The following is a 25,891-nucleotide window of genomic DNA, read 5'->3' on the forward strand; positions in this document are numbered from 1 at the left end:
CTGCCTTCCATCCAAGCACGACATAATTTAACCGGAGCATTTAACCGACCCCCTCGTGCTCTTGTGTACACTTGCATATTATGTAAGGAGAAAATAAAAATAAAAAAGAAATACATTCTGTTTAATATCTTCATTTCCTTCTACCCAGCAAACCATAAATCAAAAACCCATAATCAGGGAGCAGCAATGAGAGCTGATCTACCTTATTATTATTGTTATTCAGTTTTTGTGATGAAAAGATCGTTTCTTTGCGAAAACCCCAAATGGGTTTCTTGGGTTTTGTTGATTTCGTGTGAAGCTGTGAATGATTTGATTCTAATTTTCTTGGGTTTAATTGGAATAGGGATACGAGCCATTATGTTCAGGGATGGAGGATTTCTACGAGCGCCGGCTTTATCTTCGGGCTCAGGTCAGATTTATTCCTAAAAAGTTTGATTTTTAATAGCAATTGCTGCAATTACTAATTGCTTGATATGATGTATTAGTATGTCTAATTGATGAAGTTTTGCATTTGGACTTGATAATTATGTTGTATTTGAAAATTTGTTCATTGGGAGCTACTTTTCGTTGTTATAAATTGTTACAGTCCTTTTCTCTATTTGAAATGGAAAAACTAAAGGGAGAACTCGTCGAGGATTTAATGCAATGAGGCTTCACTTCTAGAGTTTCTTCTATCTTTTGAAATTGTATTCTTTGGTGAAAGGTGCTGAAACTAAAAGAAAGAGAAAACAATTCTCTTGATATGGAGAAGATCATAATTATTCACTTTGTAGAATCTCTTTTAAGACTCTAAAATACGAAAAGGAAACATACGATGCAGGAGAGTCCTAAATCATATGAGACGTACTATATTTTACTAATAGATTGAATTTAGACTTATCTATTAAAAACAACAAATCACATGATGTCCTCCAAAAACCTCCCACAAGCTGGAGTGCAGAGATTAGCGAAACACAACTTTTCCCAAAAGGATTTGAATAATTAGCCCATTGTCGCATCTCAGACAGCGACGAACCCACTCACACCAACAATCATCGACAGAGTTGTAGAGTTGAGAACAACATTGAGAAAAAGCAGCTTTGCAAGTGACATTAAGATAAAAGATAATCATGAGCAACAAGGAAAATGAGTCTTCATGAGTGACATTAATAAAAATAAGTTTTTTCGAAGGAGATAAGGCCGTGCTATGCAACAGTAGAAAAGTCAATGTTGTTCAAGAGTACACTAAGATACGAGAAAGTCGAGTAGACACAAATTTGCCAACTTGATCCAAAAACCCATGAGAGAGATGCTAGGGCTCCAAAGCCAAGAAATATTCCAATTCTTTAAGGCCCTGTTTGCAAGGTTTTAAATGTCGGCCGACATGTCCGACATGTCGGTCGATGTTTGCAAGGTTTTAAATGTCGGCCGACGTGTCCGACATGTCGGTCAACATGTCGGTTTAAAGGTTTGAGCGACACGACATGAACGTTTTCAACTCGTATATCAGTTTTTTTTTCAGGGCCAAGTCGGAAATATCGGGGCCATAGCGAGCATATCGACCAATTTTTCAGCTTTGAAAAATCGGCTGATATGACCCTTTTTTAGATCTATTTTTTGTTATCAGGTTTGGATTTAGTAATAAAAACTCAAACCCATTTGACATGTTCTTATGTTTAAAGGTTTCTTATTAACCCGATAGAAAAAAAAATTAGGGCTATAGTGGACTTTTGTGAACGATGACGTCCTTTCCCCACCTCAATCTCAGCCCCCCATCGTCCATCTCCCGTTGCACCCCAAAATCCGAACCCCAATCGAACCCAAGGGCGGTAGGATATCCCGTCGTCGGAAGGGAAGAGGGTGGTCAGTGACTCATCCGAAGGGCCCCGAGCAGACGAAGAAGAAGAGCCCTGCCTCCCTACGACGTCCCGTTGTCGGTTCTGCCTCCCTGCGACGTCGGAATCCACCCATCGCCGATGTCGCCTCTAGAATTTATAAAGTGTACTTATATTAAACTTAGGAATGCTTAGATTACATTTAGGACATGATATTATACATATGAACACCACCCGATATGGTAATCCGATATTTAGTCCATGTCCCCCGATATATCCCCGATTTCCGCTATCCGACATGAATTTCAGCCGTCCGACATGAATTCGACATCCGACATTTAAAACCTTTCCTGTTTGGCAACGAATTAGTATAGGGGTTAAGAGGGTTTAACCCCTCATTAACCTCCTCAAGGTTGCTGATAGCGGATCGCGGCGCGTCGCGATGAGGTACCGCTAAGGCTATATCGGGCTATTGCGGCGAAATCGCGGCAAATAGCGCACAGTCAAATAGCGGTTAAATTTAAATATATTTAAATATCCTAAATAATAAAAAAATTCATAAAAAAAATCTAAAAATTTAATTAGTTGTAAATTTCTTGTATTATCAGTAAATAACAATTAGTAGGCTTGTTGTATGAATGAAACTATGAAGAAATTCAAGAAATATAGCATCATAATATGTGTGATAGCGGGTTTAGCCGCTTTTAACCGCGAAATCCGCTTTAAACCGTGAAAATCCGCTTTTAACCGTGAAAACCCGCTTTTAACCCGCTAAAATCCGCTTTTACGCGCTATTCGAATGAATAGCGGATTTTCCCGCTTAAGCCAGCCGCGAAACCCCTACGCGTAGCGCTGAAGGGCCGCGACCGCTATTCGTGCCGCTATAGCCCCGCTATTGGCCGCTATTTACAACACTGAACCTCCTTATTACCAAAATTCTCCTGAGGACTAACAAACCCTCCCATAACTGAAACCTCTATTTAATCCGTCATTAGGTAGGTTTAGAATTTCGCATGAGAATGTAGAGTAAACTTACCCCGCCTCCTCATGTAGGGTGCAGTAGCAGGCATTTGAAAAGAAATGGGCAGAGGACAGACTAGTTTGTTGTGTTAGAACCTTAGAGGGGGGTGAATAGGGTTTATGCTAATCTAATCCGATTTAAATACCGATTAAAACTAATTAACAAATTATCCTAGCAAATATGATATGCTACAAGATATATGCAAGGATAATAAACCAAGGGCAATATGAACACAAACAAGATAGTGGGAATATGAACAATAAGCAATAGACAAAGACGATATAAGATATGAACACAAAAATAAGTACGTCAATGCAATCACAAACAAACGATATGATCACGGAGTTCGGTCCCCACGACCTACGTCTCCGCTCCTCACCTCGAGGAGATCTTCACTATCACAACCGGGTTTTATACGCTCACCCGAATAACGTTTACATCTCACACTCAGTTTTCTAGTTCACCAAAAGCTTTACAATCTCACACTCTTGCAATCTCACTTTATACCCTCTCAAGTGTTGATCTCTAATCCGTGTCTCCCTCAAGTGTTAGGAATTACAACCTCTCTAGGATTATTACCTATCCCACTCCTTTTGGGACCACTCCGTCTCTCACCACACACTTCTTTCGATGTACAAGTATATTACAAGGTGATCTACATAATTAGGCACTAATACAACTTTGGTTGTTCTCTACAATGGACGAGAACTCAATTAAGCTCACTCTCAATTGATACAACTCCCCACAACCCAATTATACAATGTATGCAAATACAATAAGCTCAATGGTTGTGTGTGTAAGCAATGAGAAAATCAATTATAAACTCAAGTGTGTGTAAGCAATGAGAAAATCAATTATAAACTCAATGTAAAACCCTAGCTTGATGAAAATGATAAACGACAAATAATTAATACAAAGCTAGTATTGAGTTTAGAAATTCTTCTCTGAAAAATAAGATGAAGGGATGGATTAAAATGGAGCTCAAACAATGTAGATGATCTCCTCCACTTGTGAAAGCTTCTTCACAAACCAAACAAACTTTAAACCAAACTTAAACACACTTAAACACCCTTTAAAAACTTGTTTAAATTTTTCTTGGATATTTTGGAACTGAGGATATGTGGGGGTATTTATAGGAACCCTAAAGCCAATAGAAAATAAGGTAAAAAGATCAAAAACCCAAAAACAGTACAGTCTGAAAATATAGTCGTTACAATGTTATGAGTCGACTCAGTACTGTTCATGAGTCGACTCATAAGTAGCCGTTATAGGCTAAAAACCAACTTATGGGTCGACTCATAAAAATCATGAGTCGACTCAAAAACCATGGGTCGACTCATAAGATCATGAGTCGACTCATCAGAAACAAAACTCATTTTCCAGCACAGTTTGTGAGTCGACTTATGACAGACATGAGTCGACTCAACCTGGTGGGTCGACTCATGATGTTGTGAGTCGACTCATCAGAAATGAAATGTAAACTACACAATAGTTTATGAGTCGACTCAACACTAATCATGAGTCGACTCAAGACATACACACAGCGTGTTTTAAACAGTACATGTCAACTTAAAATAGGGTTTAAAAATATCAAATAAATTTTAAAAAATGTAAAACTTTGGAAAATGATTGTAGACATGATAATACACATGCTACAAAAATTGGTTTTCAAAAAACACCTCCCAAATGAGAAATCTCTTTATTTTACAAAATAGTCCAAAACATGAAAATACAAAACACATGTTTTTGATATTTTAGCTAAACCATGTTTTAAAACTTTATAAAATGATTTTATAGACTTAAAGAAAGATGTAACTATTGCTATGAAGTCTATAAACAATGAATACAATATTTTCACAAATACAATAGAATATGAAACATATGAGTATGTATATGAATATATATTTGTTAATTTCATATCTATGAAATTAAACCAAACCAACTTATCCACGTAAAAACAAATATGTATGAATATAAATATACCAATGAAATGTGTGTGTATATGATATTGAGCTTAAAGTACTTAACACACATAATATAAACTCCTAAACTAATTTATCCAAGCTTGTGATCTTCAACGAGGCTCTTTTTGGTAAACTTACGGATGAAGCTTGAACTTGAATCCTTAACTTGAATTGTATTGCTTCACACCACAATTCCGCTAACCTCCATTGGATATGATCGTGAATGCTCGATTCCATTCACCCTCCAATATGTTGTTTGTCTACAATAAATAGACAAAAACCACAAATACTAGACAAGCAATATTAGTCGTAAATTGTTTGTTAAACATCATCAAAACAAGAAGGCCAACATGTTGTAAGTATAGCTTTGTAATGCTATATTATATCCAGTCTAGCAGACAATCTCCTATAAATATTTAAATTGTACAATGAACCCTTACTATTAACTATATTTTTGACAAAATGAAATTTTTATAGTTTGTTGAGAAAATTATTACTTATGTTCTTTAATAGCAAATTTTCTTTCTATTGAAATCCTTTTAATTTTAAATCCAGTTATCCCTTTTTACATTTAATTTCATGCTAATATGGTAGTATATAATTGTTATTGTTTTATTCCTATATAACCAATAATTATTAAATAATGATTTAAATTGCTTTATATTTATTAGCCTTATCAACAACCATTTATTCAAATGGTACAAAATGAGAATATTTTATGGTTTAGATGAATGCAGACTGTAGTTAAATTTATAGTAGAATAATAATTATTAGAAAATATTCCTACTATGCATAAGGTTAAAGTTAGTAATTGTTAAACAAATAGAGGGATTAACTTCGTTAACCCTTTTTTGTGAACAAAAAAGTTAACCCTTCATATTAACTTCATATTAACTATGTAATTCAAAAAGAATTACAATATTTTTAATTCATCATAATTGGTTAAGTACGCTAACTCCTCTCTATAACCCTCCTCTCTCAAACCCTTGCCAAACGACACCTAGGTTCATTGTGCAAAATATGCTTTCAGTTTGTGGAATGACAAGAAGAAAGCAAAGGAAAGTCAAATAAGAAACTGCTAAAATCACATCCACTCACAAAAATTAAAAAGAAGCCAAGACCCCCTTTTGCTTCGTGAGGAAAAGCCTACAAGCATCTACAATGAGAAAGAGTTTCTAAAGGGGCAGTGGAGGTAGAGTTTTGAGGAAGCTGTAGATTCTCCCTTGGGATAGAGTTTTGAGGGAGGGTAGATTCTCTCCTTGGGATTTGAAAGAGCGAGATGCTAAATCTGAAGTGGATCAAGAAGACTGTTTTTCCCTGCAGTTTAGAATGCTAGGAACTTGATGAGCTTACCTATTCCATTGATATCGAAGACGCTAAGCGAAAGCAGCAAGGTGCTGTTTATGGCAAAACCCTCCCAATGACTCTCAGATTAAGAAAGATTAAATATATATCCTAAGGATTCAAAAATTTTCTGATGATAACAGAAGCATATAAATTTATTGAGAATGAGGATAATATAAAATAAAAAACAAATAATGAACTGCTCCCCATTTAAGAAAACATCATACAAATACTGAGCTTCACACTTGAGCACGTCATATGCCAGAAATTCTCATGTCCAGTGCTAGCTGCAATTCACAGTTAGGGTTCCTCTCAAACATTCTTCTCTCCCCTCAAATGGCAAACACAAATTATTTATTGAAAAAACTAAAAAGTTAACAAATCCTAAACTAAAAAAAGAAATGACATCAAATAACATCCGTAGTAAAAGAAGATAAGATCAGATAATATCCTAACTAAAGGAAAAAGATAAAATCAAATAAAACCATAACTAATTCATCTATCCTAATTAAACAAAATCATATCAAAATTTCATCAATTTTTTTTTTCAGATTCAGATCTGAATTCGTCCTGCATTACTTGCTCCGATACCATGTTGAAAATAAACAGAGGAAATTCTCACTGATTATGAAGAAGATTAAGATGCTTAATACTTATACTCTTTTTAGAGTCTCTACTAATAAAATTTTTAAGAATCTATATGAAAATGAAACAAATATATTGAATCAAGACTTAATTATTAAACAACAACAAAGCATATGATATCTTCCAATAAGAGGAAACATCTAATACAGGAAAGTCCTAAATTGTATGATACGGGAAAGTCATAAATCATATGATTCTAAAAAGTCTTAAATTGTATGATACTATATTTAAACTAATACGTTGAATCTAGACTTAATTATTGAAAACAACAAATCATATAATATCTTCTACTAAGAGGAACTAGCCAATTCGGTTAATATGTTGATACAAGGTTATCTTTTTTGGTCAATGAAGTAAATACTTTCATTAAACAAAGTGAGCATTTAGAGAGCATTACTTAGGCATACCTGAGTTTGTACATCTCAAAAACTGTCAATACAACATATGACAGTATACAACCAAAAATAAATAAAAAACCCATATACTACAATACATAGTTGCAGAGTACATGGAACATAGCTAGTCATGCATGAATTTGGCTATGCAATTTGCAACTTAGAATATCTGGATGTGATATTCTGTTTATTTATTTATTTATTTATTTATTATTTATTATTTTTTTTTGGGGGGGGTGTTGTAATAAATCTTTTGGGTGTGCTTATTATTTTCCAAAGTGTATAGTAGAAAAGTAGAACTATAAAGCTACTTATGTATTTCAACATTTTTTCATAAGAAATACTTAAATGCTTCTATTCTATGGAGTTCATTCTTTTGTTCTGTTTTTCCTTTCATATAGTTTGTGTTGGGATAATGGTTTCATTTCACGATTTATTAACATAGGTATTTAGTTATAGTGAAGTTATTGACTAATATATTCCATTGTGCACCTCTCTTTACTTGATTGCACACATTGCATTGCTTCTTGCACATGTACACTTAAAGGGGTTTTGTCCTGCTTACTTATAAGGTTTATGCCAATTTTGGGGAACCAATTCATGTATCAGAGGGAATTGATTGAAACGTATCGGGAATCGGTTCGCAAGAACTGTACGACGGTTTGAGGGGTCTAGGGAATCTGTGCAACTATACAGCAACACACAATTATCAAAATTCCAACTACAAATTCTCCACCCAAAAACAAAACTGATCAGGCACTTGGCAATGGTATAAGGATATCAAAAATGAGTACTCTTACCTGCTTCACAACCTGGACATAATCTCTCTTCACCTTAGGATGAACTTTGGTATTCCTCTCTGTCCAGATACTATACGCTGCAGTAGATAATGCTAGCTTCTTCATCTCATGGGAAAAACATTTCCTACCCCAATTTTGAGTTTATGAGGAATACAATTGGCTCCGTATACAACTTCTTCTTTGAAAATTCATATATTGAATTCCTTACATATATTTATTCCTTCAATAATTGAAGAATTCTGATTTGTTGTTATATTTTGATGATATTGTTGAATATTGAGTCCTTTGTTATTTGCATAATGAAGAATTCTGATTTGTTGTTATATTTTGATGATATTGTTGAATATTGAGTCCTTTGTTATTTGCATAAGCAAATTTACAATTTATCCTTTTCACTTTGATGATATTGTTGAATATTGAGTCCTTTGTTATTTGCATAAGCAAATTTACAATTTATCCTTTTCACATTTTTTTGGAGTATTGGAATTGGTTTAGGGAATAATCAGTAAATAAGTTATCCATGTTTTTTCTGTTGCATTGAACTTAAGTTGTCGGGTTCCCATATAAAAGAAAATTCTTTTTGTGATTTAATTGACATTTTCAATAGTGATGTTTATTAGGCATCTTGAGCAGGAGTTTGACTCTCTTTTTTAATTCTAATGGTTCTGCTAAGTAGAATGTTTCAAAATAATGAATTTCTAATCTCTACTTGGACATTTATGTTTTCATATTAGAGGACATACAGAAAGATGTCCTGAAGGTCCACTTTCAAGAAATACTGAAATTTATTTGTTCTTGCTTCCACATAACCTGCAACAGTTTTAATATGCAATAGCTTTTATGAGAAAAATTTGTTGTACAAAATAAATAAGGAAAAAGAAATGGTTTATTTGTAAAAGATTAGAACATGTGGTGGAGAGCGAAGTAACTAATCGTAAACCTTTTTTATACTGTGTACAAGGCCTTAAGAGTATTTTGGGATGTAAACAACTAAACATGCAATTCCTGCACTATTCTCATTCGAAGTCCTTTTTCTGCAGGATTGTGCTAACAGACCAATTTCAAGCGCACCAGATTCTTGGATCGATGTGGTTGAACGTTATACCAATGACAATAATAAGACATTGCAGTAAGTGCTAGTATGCAGTGCCCCTAAATACTATATGAAAAGCTCTTCCTCGCTGGCAAAAGTTTCTACTCCTTACAAAATGTATCACTTGTTATCTTTTGGTCACTTAACAATAGTTCACTAGTCTTCCAAGAATAATGGTTCTTAAGAGCTAGAAGATACAGGTTGTTGAATGATTAAAGGAATGTACATAAAACTCAAACCTTTAAGCTTCTATTTAGTTGTTACTGATTGATATTTAGATGCATCAAATACGTTATTTGTTATTCAAAAAAGGAAAGAATGTAACTAGTTTTATTAATAATTGCAGCCGGACCACAAATTCTACTAGATGTCTCAACCTAGGATCATACAATTACCTTGGTTTTGCTGCAGCGGATGAATATTGCACACCCCGTGTTATTGAATCCCTCCAAAAATACTCTCCCAGTACTTGCAGTGCTTGTGTAGATGGAGGTAGGGATGTTCTTCCTCATGAATATTACACATTAAAATTTTGAATAAAAGATAATCTATATTTTCTCGTTGTTTGGCATCAGGGACTACAAAACTGCACACCGAACTGGAGGAGTTGATTGCCCGATTTGTAGGAAAGACAGCTGCTATTATATTTGGTATGGGTTATGTCACAAACTCTGGCATCATTCCCGTCCTCATTGGACAGGTTTGTACTTGACATTGTGAACTTCAAACTTTGAGATTCTTTCATAACCAACTATTAGTAGTAAATTTAAAAGAGCATATAGCTCTTAACAGAATTGAATAGAAAAATATGAGTCATGTAGCCAACCCCAAAAGTTCTGGATAGCCTTTGTTATGTTCACGTGACCAACTACTGATTGGGATTTCCTATGATCATTTATACAGGGAGGATTGATAATTAGTGATTCTTTAAATCATAACTCAATTGTCAATGGTGCTCGAGCATCAGGGGCAGCAATACATGTCTTCCAACACAACAGTAAGTTTTGAACCTTTGATGCATGATTAGATTTAGTCTATGTGCAAAAAATTAATGCTTTCATTGGATTTTTACATGTAGAACCGGCTCACTTAGAGGAGGTGCTAAGAAAGCGGATTGCTGAGGGACAACCTCGTACACATAGACGTTGGAAAAAAATACTAGTTATTGTTGAGGGAATCTACAGCATGGAGGGAGAGCTCTGCAAACTTCCAGAGATTATAGCTATTTGCAAGAAATATAAGGTTTGCTTTTTAACATATGAGATTTAAAGACTAAAATTCACAGGGCATCAAATGCTAGCTTTTATGATGCCTATCAGGGTTGGTTTTAACACTTGGAATATTATTACATCTCATGACTTTTCATTGACAATTAAACTGTCATAGATACAATAGCAAAGCCTTTGCCCCAAGTTTTTGGGATGGATTACATGAATATTACTCTTCTGCTCAGTTCTGTTGAGGGCAATCTCCTCCACTAAGTTATTCATTTCCATGTTCTTGTCAACATTTTTGAACACGTTCTCTCAGACCTATCAGTACTCCTTATATCTCTGTTTAACTATAATGATTTTACCCTTCGCCGTACAAAATTGAAGGAATTTGGGGGTGGACGGTGGGAGTTTAAGTGAAACTTTCTTAATATTTCAATGTTATCCTTAGAGAAATAAAAAAGGGTTAATTGAGAACAGATCCCTGTGGTATCACCCAATTGCGAATAGACCCTCTGTAGTTCTATTTGTGCGAATTGACCCCAATTGCGAATAGATCTTCTGTAGTTCTAATTATGTGAATTGACCCCCTGAGTGATTTTTTACTCTTAAAATCCTTAAAAAGCTTTTGAGGAGGTGGATAAATCCCATGTAGTTCTATTTGTGTTGATATTACCCCCGGTTGCCAATTTTTTTGAATTTTAAAAGAGTTGAAAAAGTTCACAAAGGGCATGTTTGGATTTGCTCCTAGTTAAGGGAAGTTAACTGAATATAGATAAGTTAAGAGAAGTCAAAATCTTAAGTTTTTCCCTCTCAGATACCTTAGCTTCTCCCCAATATCTACCTCATATTAGTTACCAAACATGGTTAATGTGTCCCCTCCCTTCCCTTATGTCACATTAATCCCGATCCAAACATGCCCTAATAAAGTGTTTTTGCACCTGAGCCAATATTACATCAGGACTACGTCACATTAATCCCGATCCAAACATGCCCTAATAAAGTGTATTTGCACCTGAGCCAATATTACGTGAGGACTATTCGCCACAAATAGAATTACAAGGGGTTATTCGCAATTCGGTGATACTACTAAGAGGTATATTCTGAATTAACCCAATACAAAAATATTAGATGTACCATTCCTTCAAAAAGTGTATATTAGTCATGTAGTTTCCTTCCTTTCCATTCTCTACTCTAAGGGGGTGTTATTCATTCTGGATTGTTGATTTGGAATTGGACAATTGCTCATGAATCCAACTTTGTTGGATTGTGACTTGAACTTGGATTTTTATGGTTAGATCCCCGGACTTTTGGATTGGATTTTGATTTTTTTGAGTAGAATTCTTAAACTTTTAGTTCGAAAATTTTAAACTTTTGCTTTGGATTCGTAAACTAAGGGTCGGATTCTCAGACTAAATTTTAGATTAATGAATTATTGACATTAGGAATTTAAATTAAATTATTATGTTAAATAATAATGATTAATAAAAAATGAACATAATTTGAAAAATCACTCTCATTCGATTAACAGATGACAACAACCAAATTGAATGCATCTTGTAATCCTTTTAAACAGTTCCAAATGAAAATAATCAGTGTCCGATCATATAAAAACTAATTTGTATATTTAGATATGTAAATATTAAATATATTATTTTATATCAAATATTTGAATGATTAAATATTAAATGCTTTTATTATTTAATATACTAAAATTGTAAATATTACATATATTTAATAATTATGTATTTAATATATTTCATATCTAACATTTAAATAAAAATAAAATGTATTTAATATTAAATATTTAAATAATAAACATATCTTTTCAATATTAAATGTTAAATATATTAATTGATTAAATAGTATTAAATAAATTTATAGAAGTTGATTACAAATATTTTAGAATTAAATACATTCAATGTTAATATATAAATAAGTTAGAAATATAGAATAATTTAAAATTAAATATATTTAAATTAAAATATATTAAATATTTAAATAAGTTAAGAGAAGAGGAGAGAAAAAATCTACAGAATAAGATCTCAATCCCTACCAATTTTAACTTTGACATTCTCTTGAAAATTTCTCATTAAAAACTATAGAGTTGGAATCAAGCATGAATTTTGAAATCATAGTCCTAATAACAATCCTAGACAACCAATAACACTTTAAATTCAATCCTAGTTCTAAACCAATAACACGTTAACATTCATATCCATACCCTAGTTCTAAACCAATAACGTCTTAAATTCAAATCCGAATCCTAGTCCTAATCAAAAACCACGTTAAATTTAAGTCCAAATTCTAGTCCGAAAGTAATAACACCCTAAATTAAAATGCAAGAAAAAAATCCGAGTTTGAATCAACAATCCTCAACCACTAATCGCCCTTAAACTAATTAGATTGGAGTGTACCCTCTCTTCCTCATCTTGTCTTTCAAACACAACTAATTTTATTTGTCCCTTCCCCTGCCACCCCCTTTACCTCTTCCTCATGGCAGATGTGTGGATACTTTATTCAGTCTTGGATGCTCTAGAAAATATCTTTTGAGGTTTTTCGTGGGGTGGCTTGACAACTTATATCCCACATTGGGTTTTCTACCCCTCAGTTTTCAATATCACCAATACCTCTGATTAACTTAATTAATTTTATTAATTTATAAGAGCTTAGTAATTTAAAACCCCCCTCCTCTTTCCCACTTTCTAATCAACATCTAATTATAAATGAATATAATTACTTAACGTAGTCAGAGATATATTAGTTATATTGAATTTGTGCAGTAGAAAAAAAATTAACATGGGAGATTTGGTAAGTAAATTAGCAAATTCTAGATTTGAGGGTAGATTTGCATATATGATAGATTTCAAGGGATATAAAAAAGTAATTTTAAAAGTAGCCCCTGAAATCATCGAAGTAACTATTTAGAACCCAATTCTTATTAGTCGCTCCAAATTAGTCTTAGTTTCCCGTCCTATTCTTATCTGTGGTGGTGCTAATGATTACCCCAACGTGGAAGATCACCATTTTAATTACCTTAATTTATTCATTTCCCAAAAATCACTAATTTCGCTCTCCTTTTCTCCAGAAAATGGGTTAGGCAGAAGAAAATGATCGTTGCGGAGAATAGGATTTGGGTCTTAAACGTGTTTGGGTTTGGATGTAAACTTAAAAAAAAGTGGTATAACTGGAAACTCGATTCATATAAAGTTAAATTTAATGAAATATGCCCCCAATCTACATGATAATTTTCCGAGTTCTAATCCTAAACCAATAACACGTTAAAATTCAAACCAAACCCCAGTTCTAAACCAATAACACGTTAAATTCAATATAAAGTTAAATTCAATCCTAGTTCTAAACCAATAACACGTTAAAATTCAAACCAAACCCCAGTTCTAAACCAATAACGTCTTAAATTCAAATCAGAATCCTAATCCTAAACCAAAAACACGTTAAATTTAAGTCCAAATTCTAGTCCGAAATTAATAGCACCCTAAATTAAAATGCAAGAAGAAAAAAATCCGAGTTAGAATCAACAATCCTCAACCACTAATCGCCCTTAAACTAATTAGATTGGAGTGTACCCTCTCTTTCTCATCTTGTCTTTCAAACACAACTAATTTTATTTGTCCCTTCCCCTGCCACCCCTTTTACCTCTTCCTCATGGCAAATGTGTGGATACATTATTCAGTCTTGGATGCTCTAGAAAATATCTTTTGAGGTTTTTCGTGGGGTGGCTTGACAGCTTATATCCCACATTGGGTTTTCTACCCCTCAGTTTTCAATATCACCAATACCTCTGATTAACTTAATTAATTTTATTAATTTATAAGAGCTTAGTAATTTAAAACCCCCCTCCTCTTTCCCACTTTCTAATCAACATCTAATTATAAATGAATATAATTACTTAACGTAGTCAGAGATATATTAGTTATATTGAATTTGTGCAGTAGAAAAAAATTAACATGGGAGATTTGGTAAGTAAATTAGCAAATTCTAGATTTGAGGGTAGATTTGCAAATATGATAGATTTCAAGGGGATATTAAAAATTCATTTTAAAAGTAACCCCTCAAATCATCGAAGTAACTATTTAGAACCTAATTCTTATTCGTCACTCCAAATTAGTCTTAGTTTTCCATCCTATTCTTATCAGTGGAGGTGCTAATGATTACCCCAACGTGGCAGATTACCATTTGACCTTAATTTATTCATTTCCCTAAAATCACTAATTTCGCTCTTATTTTCTCTAGAAAATGGGTCAGGCAGAAGAAAATGATCGTTGGGGAGAAGAGGATTTGGGTCTTAAACGGGTTTGGGTTTGGATGTAAACTTTAAAAAAATGGTATAACTGGAAACTAGATTCATAAAGTTAACTTTAATGGAATATGACGCAGACGTAGAAGTGGGGAGGTTGATCAGATATCGTTCCGATGCCGACGAGCCCTGACAATCGCATGTAATTCACGAGCTTGAATCCACACGCCCTAAGTTTCTCAAACTTGAGAAAGAAAACAAGGAGAAAAACTCTCTTGGTTGAATAAATTGAAAGTTAATTGTTTGATTTACAAAAAAACTATTATGTAAAGCAAAATAAATCTATCCTAACTCTAATAAAAAAGAAACTCTTAAGTCTAAAAGGAAATAACCAAATCCAAAAAGAAATAACCAAAAAGGAACTTTTTTCTAATCTGAAGTCCGAGTCGACACGAGGCGTGCCGAGTAATATCGCCTTTCATGTCGACTAGACATGAGTCGGCTAAATATGTCGAGTAGTCCTGCCTTTCGTGTCGATTGAAATGTGTCGTCTCGTCCTGTCGCCTGTCGTCTCGTCCTATCGCAGACGTCTGCTCGACTCGATTGGATTGTGTCGACTCGTCCCGTCGTCATCTCGACTCGCCTGTTCTATTATCGTCTCGTCTTGTCCGGTTGTTCAGTCGACTCTGCTACCTTTCTTCTCGCCTCGTCCAATACTTGATCTCCTGCATCAGTCCCTCCTTCAAAAGAACTCGTCTCTAAGTTCTCATCACTCGAATACAACTTGATTGAAGGATGATAGTCAGAAATATCTGCCACGTTAAATGACGCCGACATAGCCATTCCTTTTGGAAGATCCACTATATATGCATTATCATTGATCTTCATGAGAATCTTGAACGACCCATAACGTTTCGTCTTAAACTTGTTGTACGTTCCAGCCAACATCCGTTCCTTCTGCAAGTAAACTATCACAATGTCTCCTTCATTGAACACTTTGAGTTACCTCTTCTTGTCCGCTCGCGCCTGGAACTTTGCATTGGCTTTCTCAAGCTTTGTACGCACTTCTTCCTGAATATTGAAAGCATTCTCGGCCATTGAACTTGCCGCCTCGCTGAACTTGCTTTTTGTCGGCAACTTCAACAAATCTTGAAGATATTGAGGTGTCTTCCTGTAAACAATGGAAAAAGGAGACATACCTGTGGAACTATGAACAGTCATGTTGTAGGCGAATTCAACTTGAGGTATAGCTTAATCCCACATCTTTGGCTTCTCTCTACATATGCATCGAATCAAGTTTCCCAAAGTCCGATTGACCACTTCGGTTTGTCCATCCGTTTGAGGATGTGCTGTGCTAGCATACTTCAATGAAGTATCGAATCGTCGCCATAAAGTAGTCCAAAAAGTCACCAAGAACCTAGAATCCCTATCCGAAACAATCGAACTAGGGACACCATATAGCCGAACCACCTCTTGAAAGAATAATCGTGCAATATGTGGTACATCCGAAGTCTTGCGGCACGGGATGAAGTGAGTCATCTTAGAAAAACGATCCACTACCACGAAGATTGAATCCACGCCTCTTTGTGTTCGGGGAAGTCCCAACACAAAGTTCATACTCAAATCTTCCCATATATCCTTGGGCACAGGTAGAGGGGTATACAAACCAGTATTCTGTACTTGCCCCTTTGCAACTTGGCACGCCTGACAGCTCTTCATAAGTGTTGCCGCATCTTTCCTCAAGCTTGGCTAATAATATCTCTCATCAAGACTCAAAACAGTCTTGTCTCAGCCAAAATATCCGCCAAGCCCGCCACCATGTAAGTCTCGAACTATCTTTTTCCTTAATGATGTCCTCGGTATACAAAGCCGATTCCTTTTTAATAGAAAGCCGTCCATAATAACAAAGTCTCATATGAGTTATCTTGTCAAACACTTTTCCCAAACCTCCTGAAAGTCTTCATCATTAACATAAAGCTCCTTCAAACTGTCAAAAGCAACAACTTCACCTCACAATATGCTTAACAAAGATACCCGCCGACTCAAAGCATCGGGCACTTTATTGACGACTCCTGACTTATGTCGCAACAACTTCAAGATACCCGCCAACATCCATGCATTTTGTTGATATGCTTCTGATTCTTAAAGTGTAAAAGAGACTAATGATCGGAGTAGATCACGAAGTCGTTAGCAATGAGGTAACTCTCCTAAGTCTTCAAAGAACGAAAAACGGCATATAACTCCTGCTCGTAAGTACTCTACTTCTGCCGAGCTTCATTCAACTTCTCACTCAAGAAAGCAATGGGGCGCTTCTCTTGAGAGAGGATTGCTTCAATACCCACACCGCACACATCACACTCAAGCTCAAAGAGCTTTTCGAAATCCAGAAACGCCAAGATAGGTGCAGTGGTAATCTTCTCTTTGATAAAGGCAAAAGCTGTGTTTGCTTCGTCGGTCCACTCAAAAACACCCTTCTTCTTCAAGCAATCCGTCATGGGAGCGACTATAGAACTGGAATTGCGAATAAAACGCCGATAAAAAGATGCTAGCCATGAAAACTTCTTACTTCCGTGACACTTTTTGGAGTCGGCCAGTTCTTGATTGCCTTAACTTTGTCTTCGTCGACTTGGATCCCCTGCGAGCTTACCACGAACCCCAAGATACAAGTTGAGTTGTCAAAAACACACACTTCTTAAGGTTGATATAAAGTTCATTCTCCTTTAGCACTTGGAAGACTTTTCGGAGATGCAACATATGCTCCTGTTCATCTCGGCTATAGATGAGGATGTCATTAAAGTAGACGACTACAAATCTCCCAAAGAAAGGCTTCAAATTTTGGTTCATCAAATGCATAAATGTGCTTGGAGCGTTCGACAACCCAAAAGGCATCACCAACCATTTGTAGAGGCCTTCACTACTCTTGAATGCAATTTTCCACTCATCGCCGGGTTGGATTCGGATCTGGTGATATCCACTCCTCAAATCGACCTTCGAGAAGACACCCGCGCCTCCCAACTGATCCAACATGTCGTCTAGCCGGAGAATTGGGAACCGGTAGCGAATGGTAATATTGTTAATGGCTCGACTATCCACACACATCCGCCAGCTTTCATGTTTCTTTGGTGTCAATAGGGTCGGGACTGTGCAATGACTCATGCTCTCTCAGATGTGACCTTTCTTAATAAGATCCTCAATTGTATCTTGTAAAATCTTCTTTTCCTGCGGGTTTATGCAATAATGGGGAAGATTTGGGAGCACTGAACCGGGAATGAAATCAATGTGGTGCTGAATATCCCTCATGGGTGGAAGACCCTCTGGCAGCTCCTCGGGAACTAACACTTCGAACTCCTTAAGCAGCGACTTCATCTTCTCTGGAATTTCAACGAGAATCTTCACTTCTTCTTTCACAACTAAAACAAACCTCTGCTTCAACTCCTTTGACTCAGCTAGGTTCTCTCCTTTGTTACAAAGAGATATCCTTTTGGACTTTTGATCTTTGAGGCTCTTTGGAGAGGGTGGAATAGCTGGTAGGATGCTGTTTTTATTCATCCACACAAAAGAGTACTCGTTCTTCTTACCGTCGTGCTTAGCATCAACATCACACTGCCATGGCCGCCCTAACAAGACATGACACGCGTCCATATCCATAACATCACAAATAATAGAATCATTATAAGTCTTTCCTAGTGATAATGATACGCGGCATACTTCGATCACCTCCACATAAGGACCCTTTTTGATCCATCCGATGGTGTAAGGCATAGGCTTGGTCTCGGTCGGCAGTTTCAAGTGATTCCCCAAGGCCTTTGACACGATGTTCTCACAATTTCCATTGTCAATGATGAGGGTACACACCTTGTTGTTGATTGAACATCTAGAAAAGAAAATTTGATATCATTGTGATGAATCTGGTGTCTTCTGAGCGCATAGGAGTCGTTGAATAACATACGACACATTGTCGCCTTCAATTTCAGCAACCTCTTCATCGTACTATTCTTCAGATGTTGTGTGTCCATCCTCAGCTTCTTCATAATCCGCTATTATTGACCTTCCGCCATTGCGGGCACTCGTTGGACTTATGCCCTTGTTGGAGACATCGGAAACACTTCCCGACGGTTAACTTGGCATACTGATTTGCCTGAGTCGTCTGGGGCGGTGGCTGAGTCGTCAACCGCTCGGTCGACCATGGAGGAATATGGCGATCAGTCGTCCCCTGCCTTGTCGACTCACCTCTCGCCTTCTCGATCGAACCTCCCTATTTGGCTCGTCTGAAAGGTAACGTTTTGGAGGCTAATCTTTCCGCCTTCAGAGCCATATTGTGGGCTTCGTCCACGGAGTACACATTGTGGATGGCCACCTTCTCTTGAATTGAGTACTTCAAACCGTCGATATACTTGGCTGCGAGTTGTTCCTCGCTCATCGACAAATCGCAACGAGAAGTAAGACGGAAGAACTCTTCGGTATAGGCGCTTACTATTCAGATTCCTTGACGGCATTGCTCGAACTGGTTGTAGAGGATTTGTTAATAGCCAGGTGGTAGAAATCTTGCCTGTAGTAACTACTTCACGCGTCGCCAAACCCGAACTGATTGCTTGCCTTGCCGTCGCCTAGTGTTTTGAGTTTGGTCCCACCATGTCGCGGCTCCTCCTTTGAGACGGTACGCCACAAACTTCACCTGGTTTGCTTCGGGAATATTAGCCATTTCAAAAAATTTCTCCACTTCGTAGAGCCAATCCAAGGAAGCCTCGATGTCCAAATTTCCTCCAATGGAAGGAAACTCTACTTTCATCTGATATTCTTGTTCCTGATGATGTTGGCCTTGTTGGTGGTAGTTGTGACGAGGGTTGTAGCATCTACCCCGACCTCTGCCATAAGGTTGTTCCATCTCTTATTCGCTCGAAACATTGTCGTACCATGGCCCTTCAAATGGGTGACCATAGTCCGCTCCATCGTCACTGTAATCATCATGGTGAAGTGGTTGATTGGAAAGTCGTCGATGATGGGGAGGGTTTTGATAAGGATGGGGTTGATACAGAGGGATTTGATTTAGCAGGGGTTGGTTTGGACGTGGTTGATATGGAGGGGGATGAACTGGAGGGTTTTGAGGGTTGTACAAAGGTTTATGTCGGGTTTGCCTAAATCTGGGTCCGCATAGGTGAAGACCGCCCGTGAGATTAGTCTCGTTGTTTAGTTGAAGGGTAAGTCCTTCAATGACTTGTCGAAGGTTCTGAAGAGACGCCTCCAACGTGCCAAATCTTCCTTCTATAGAATCCATCCTCGCGGAAAGATCCTGTAGAGAAAGCTCCTTCTCGCCGTCATCTGCCATTGTCGAGGATGTTGAAGCCAAAGCTCTGATACCACTTGACGCAGACGTAGAAACAGGGAGGCCGATCGGATATCGTTCCGATGTCGACGAGCCCCGACAATCGTAGGTAATTCATGAGCTTGAATCCACAAGCCCTAAGTTTCTCAAACTTGAGAAAGAAAACAAGGAGAAAAATTCTCTTGATTGAATAAATTGAAAGTTAATTGTTTGATTTACAAAAGAAACTATTATATAAAGCAAAACAAATCTATCCTAACTCTAATAAAAAAGAAACTCTTAAGTTTAAAAGGAAATAACCAAATCCAAAAGGAAATAACCAAAAAGGAACTCTTTCCTAATATGAAGTCCGAGTCGACACGAGGCGTGCCGAGTAATACTGCCTTTCGTGTCGACTAGACATTATGTCGAGTAGTCCCGCCTTTCGTGTCGACTGGAATGTGTCCACTCGTCCTGTCGCCTGTCGTCTCGTCCTGTCGCCTCTAGACGTCTGCTCGGCTCGACTGGGTTGTGTCGACTCGTCGTGTCATCATCTCGACTCGCCTATTCTGTTGTTGTCTCGTCTCGTCCGACTGTTCAGTCGACTCGGCTGCTTCTCTTCTCGCCTCGTCCAATACTTGATCTCCTGCATTAGAATATGCCCCCAATCTGCATGATAATTTTCCACAGGGACTAATATGGAGTAATTTGTATGAAATTGAGTACTTAATAGCAATTTCAAGGATTTGAAGGACTAAAACACGAAAGATTGAAGGGACCCATACCGGAGAAGCCCTTAATGATAATCTTAGACATGACCAAATTAACCATCTCAGACAATTAACCATCTTAATTAGCCATCTTAGATGCAGCCTCTACATTTTCTACAACGCTAATGGTATGAGATCTTACTGTGTTTACAGGCATATACTTACTTGGATGAGGCACATAGCATCGGTGCGGTTGGAAAAACAGGCAGAGGTGTTTGTGAGCTCCTCGGAGTAGACCCTGCTGATGTAGATATAATGATGGGGACATTTACAAAATCATTTGGATCTTTTGGGGGCTACATTGCAGCATCAAAGGTCTGTTTATTTTAGCCTTCAAATAGTTACAATATTGAGATTTTAGATGATGAGCTGATTTTCTTTGTACCCTCTACCAGGAAATAATTCAGTACTTGAAGCACGCTTGCCCCGCACATCTTTATGGAACTTCCATGTCACCACCTGCTGTACAGCAAGTAATATCTGCAATCAAGGTTATTCTCGGAGAAGATGGGTCCAATAGAGGTGAACCTCGATGTCATTACTAATACAATTTTTTTCTCCATATATGTCTGTATTGGAATAATTCTTACTCGTGAACTATATTTATATAGGGGCTCTAAAGCTTGCGAAAATTTGCGAGAACAGCAATTTCTTCAGATCAGAACTTAAGAAGATGGGTTTTGAGGTTCTTGGGGACAATGATTCTCCGGTGATGCCGATAATGCTCTACAATATAGAAAAAGTCGCAGCCTTCTCCCGGGAATGTCTGAGAAACAAGGTGAGTGTCTTTGTGTGTGTGCGTGTATAAGAAACCTATGTTAAATATGGTTCATGATGCATGATAGTGGAGGAGCTTTCCTCTTATCTCACCAAACCCTAAAAAGTTGAGGTGAGTAATGGCAATTGTTCATGAAAAGTTGTAAATTGCAGAAAATCCAGCAGAACATTGAGTGGTTGTTGCACAAAGCCCTCAAACTCTATAAATCATAGAAAACCCCACCAGAAGTTTATAAATTAGGGAAACCTCCCATGGACTTTCAAAATTCCAGTAAACCCCCTGAACTATTGGAGAATCTCATAAATAACTTTGACATCTATAGTTAAAAGCCTGAAAATGTGATATGGTTGTCATGTCTTGTTCTCCTGCATGAAAGTTCGCCACTTACAAAAATTTATCGCAAAATTTTCTTCGTAATAATTCGAACTTATCACTCTACTTGTTGTTAGTATTGTTTAGATATTTTCTGATAATTCAGGGGGGTATACTAGAATTTTGAAGGTTTCGGGGTTTCTCTGATTTTTAGAGTTCAGATGGTTTTGTTCCACACCATACAAAGTTCAGGGGGTTTGTGAAATTTACCCCAAATAAGTTTTGGATACACAGGACTATAGCTTCGTTTCAACCCAATGCTTTGTCTCAACCCAAAATAATCTGTAACTCTTGTTTATCTTTATGAAGTCCCATGCTAAGTTTCATCCTCCATAAGCGTGTTAGTCAAAAGCAGCCACCGCCCAAAGAAAAATAAGGCAAACCTTTGACAAAGCACCGAAAAAAGAAATGGGCGGCCCCAGAGCAAGAAAAAACATGTAGGCGGGCCCCACTGCGGCCCCACTACTAATAAAATATTAGTGCATAGTGTTTTCTCAAACACTATAAATAGGCCCCAAATTCTTAAGGAAAAACTCTCAGAAATAACTCCTCTTATAGAAGAGTAAGAGAGAGAAAATGAAAGGCTTAGAGAAAAGGCCTTGTGAGAGAAAATTGTGAGCAATTTTCAGAGTGGGATACGGGTTGTGAGTATTTGTGAGAGTGTAAATTTTCTCTCTTTAGTGAAAGATCTGCAGCAGCCCGTGGACGTAGACAATTTTGTGCCGAACCACGTTAAATTTGCGTATCCCTTTATTTACGTATTTATTTCGCTTTCTCATAAATCTGATAACAAGGGAATTTATGTAATTTCCCAATAACCGGTATCCGAGTTCTGGTTGTGATGTCTGTCAATTTTCTTGCGAGATTAATATTCATATGAATAGTGAATTTTGTGAATAGTAAAATTTTATCGGCGGTATTAGCTTGTCGGCAGAGGTGTCTTAATACACGGTGGTTCGCAAAAATTATCAGAAACGATCCAGAGGAAGTCAGATTCGAGTAGGAGCGATGACTGCAGACGATGGGAAGGTGAAAATTGAGAAGTTCGATGGTGCGGACTTTGGCTTTTGGAAGATGCAGATCGAAGATTATCTGTACCAGAAGAAGCTGTATCAAGCTCTCTCTGGGAAGAAGCCGGGCTATGAAGGAAGAAGATTGGAATCTTCTAGACATACAAGCCCTCAGAGTCATTCGATTGACGCTAACTCGCAATGTTGCGTTCAACATAGCGAAAGAGAAGACCACGCCAAATCTTATGGCAACACTCTCAAACATGCATGAGAAGCCATCAGCCTCAAACATGTTGGCCTTCTTTTTTTGATGATGTTTTAACAAACAATTTACAACTAATATTGTTTGTCTAGTGTTTGTGTTTTCTTATTTATTCTATCAAACAATGAGTTAGAGGATGGATGATATTGCTCCACAACGATCATATCAGTTGGAGGTTGGATGGACTAGAGCTTTCACGATCATACCCAATGGAGGTTGGCGGAATAGTGAAGTGAAGCAATGCAATTCAAGTCATAGATTCAAGCTCAAGCTTCATCTGCAAGTTTACAAAGTCGTGCTCATTGAAGACCTTCATCAAGCTTGGGTGTATTTAGTTTTAGGTTTATACTTGTGTGTAGATACTTCAAGCTCAATCACATACACACATACAAGTTTTGGTTATATATGTATGTATATATATATATATATATATATATATATATATATATACATGTTTTGATTTAATAGCTTACAAGTTTATATATGAAACTAATATACATTCTCATATACATATACACTAGTTTCATATTTATATGTGTTTGTGAATTATATACTTAACAATATTGTTTTACATCTTTCAAAAGTCTATAAATTCATTTATAAGTTGTTTTGAACTTGTTTAGATTTTATTTATGGATTAAAGACGTTTATTTGCAAAATTATATGTTTATGGATTGAAACCTTTTTTTTTTTGGTCAATGAAAAATTTTATTCATAACCAAATGTGAAATTGAATTACATCCCTTTGATAACAAGCCGAGCCTGAAAAGCTGAAAAGACTCTGTATACTCAAGATAATCTCTCAATATATTCCTTTACATGAATTGGAATGTTTATGGATTGAAAACTTGTTTACACTATTTTCATATCTTGTATAAGTCTATAAATCCATTCAAGATATTTCAAGAGGTTGTTTAAGTTATTTTGTCAAAATCATGTGTTTTCCAGATTTTGTATTTTAAGTGATTTTGCAAAATGATAAGATTTCACAAATGGGAAGTGCTATTTGAAAACCAGTTTTTGTAACATATTCATTATCATGTTTATAAGCATTCCCCAAAGTTTTACATTTTTCTGAATTTGTTTACTATTTTTAAATCGAGTTTAAAAATTAAATTTTTAGTTTTCAGCCTGAGTATCAGTAATATCAGTTCACGGTCGACCGCATATGTCGTTGCGGTCGACCGCGAAAAGTCCAGAGACTCAACCTGTTTTCTCAGCTGCTCACGATCGATCAGACTGGTCTCTGCGGTTGACCACCAATATAGTCGTTGCACAGTAACGGCTAGTTTTTAGTTTTGTTGTTTTGTGGGTTTTTGGTCTTTTTGTGTGGGTTTTGGCTGATGTTTTGGGTTGTTATAAATACCCCATTACATTTAACTCTCCTACCAACCAATAGAAATGTTTTAAAAGAGTTAACAAAAGTTTAACAAGGATTTAAGTGTGTTTTAGTGTTTGTTTCAAGTTTGTTTTTGAAGAGATTTTTACAAGAGCAAGAGGAGAGAATCTTTGGTGTTTGAGCATCATTCCATTCTCTCTCTCGCTTTTGATCTATATAGAAGTTTCCCTAAACTCTTTCTAGTTTTGTATTTATTTGTTTGTTAATCATTTTTATTAAAGCTAGATTTATATTAAGTTTAGATTTGATTTGATTTATCTCTTTGTTCACACATAACCATTGAGCTTATTGTATTTGCATACATAGTATATATTAGGGTTAGTGGGATTGTGACATTGAGAGTGAGCATTAATTGAGTTCTCATCTATTGTAGAGAACAAACATTGTATTTGTGCTTAATTTGTGAGATCACTTTGTAATACACTTATACACCGAAAGGAGTGTGTGGTGAGAGACGGGGTCGTCCCAAGAGGAGTGTCGTCGGTAGTAAAGCCTAGGGAAAGGTTATAAATCTGAGCACTTGAGGGTGACACGGCTAGAGACCAACACTTAGAGAGTGTAGAGTGGGATTTCAAGAGTATTGATTGTAAAGTTTTTTGGTGAACTAGAAAACCGAGTGTGAGGTGTAAACGTTTTTGGGTGAGCGTCGAAAACCCGGTGTGATAGTGGATTTCTCTCCGGGAGTGGGGAGCGGCGTAGGACAGAAGGTCCGAACTTCGTGATCATTTCTTGTGTGTTTGAGTTTGGCTTGTTCGCTTATATTTTGTTTATCTCTATCGTCATTCTCTCATTGTCTAATTTATGTACTATATTGTTTGTATTTATTTATAGTTTACTTACCCTTGTTTGTATATCCTTGTATATATATCTTGTTGCATATCTAATTTGCTAGGATATTTGTTAATTAGTTTTTATTGGCATTAAATTGGATTAGATTTGCATAAACCCTATTCACCCTCCTCTAGGGTTCTTTCCTAGTGGCATTAGGGTCTAACAAAACAAAGTTCATTTGATGAGGCTGTTATTCAATCTAAAAACGATGGAAGGCGCATCAGTAGCTCAACATCTCAATGAACTCAACATAGTCACAACCCAGTTGAGTTCAGTTGGGATTAAGTTTGATGAGGAAGTTCGAGCGTTGATCCCTTTGTCTTCCCTACCATAAAGCTAGAACGTTACAGTCATGACTGTGAGTAGCTCATCGGGAAGCAATAAGTTGAAGTTCGATGCCGTTCGTGATCTGGTTCTTAGTGAAGAAATTCGGCGGAGAGAATCAGGTGAAGCTTCAACCTCCTCAGTTTTACACGGAGTCTAGAGGAAGAACTTCAGAAAGAAGTTCAAATAACGGCATATCAAAATCTAGAAGGAGCAAATCTAGATCAGGAAAGAAAGATTTCAAGTGTTACAATTGTGGTAAGAAGGGTCATTTCAAGAGGGAGTGTCGCGCACCGAA

General features: G+C 36.6%; 1 protein-coding gene across 3 annotated transcripts in view; it reads left to right on the forward strand.

Moving 5' to 3' along the window:
- Nucleotides 1–25,891, forward strand: part of LOC109824447 (long chain base biosynthesis protein 2d-like) — a 56,786-nt gene that overhangs the window by 26,220 nt on the left and 4,675 nt on the right. The window contains exons 1-10 of one of the 3 annotated variants that reach the window (XM_020391052.1): nucleotides 65–82; nucleotides 344–409; nucleotides 9,024–9,112; nucleotides 9,488–9,568; nucleotides 9,652–9,776; nucleotides 9,980–10,073; nucleotides 10,155–10,318; nucleotides 20,771–20,932; nucleotides 21,013–21,139; nucleotides 21,229–21,395. In XM_020391052.1, coding sequence (XP_020246641.1) covers nucleotides 81–82; nucleotides 344–409; nucleotides 9,024–9,112; nucleotides 9,488–9,568; nucleotides 9,652–9,776; nucleotides 9,980–10,073; nucleotides 10,155–10,318; nucleotides 20,771–20,932; nucleotides 21,013–21,139; nucleotides 21,229–21,395 — 1,077 coding nt within the window. In that variant the 5' untranslated portion in view covers nucleotides 65–80. Of the gene's footprint in view, nucleotides 1–64; nucleotides 83–343; nucleotides 410–9,023; nucleotides 9,113–9,422; nucleotides 9,569–9,651; nucleotides 9,777–9,979; nucleotides 10,074–10,154; nucleotides 10,319–20,770; nucleotides 20,933–21,012; nucleotides 21,140–21,228; nucleotides 21,396–25,891 lie in introns of those variants that run through there. The other 2 variants (XM_020391048.1, XM_020391049.1) reach the window with 2 other exon arrangements.

This window comes from Asparagus officinalis, chromosome 9, assembly GCF_001876935.1.
Source record: "Asparagus officinalis chromosome 9, Aspof.V1, whole genome shotgun sequence".
Taxonomy (NCBI): Eukaryota; Viridiplantae; Streptophyta; class Magnoliopsida; order Asparagales; family Asparagaceae; genus Asparagus; species Asparagus officinalis.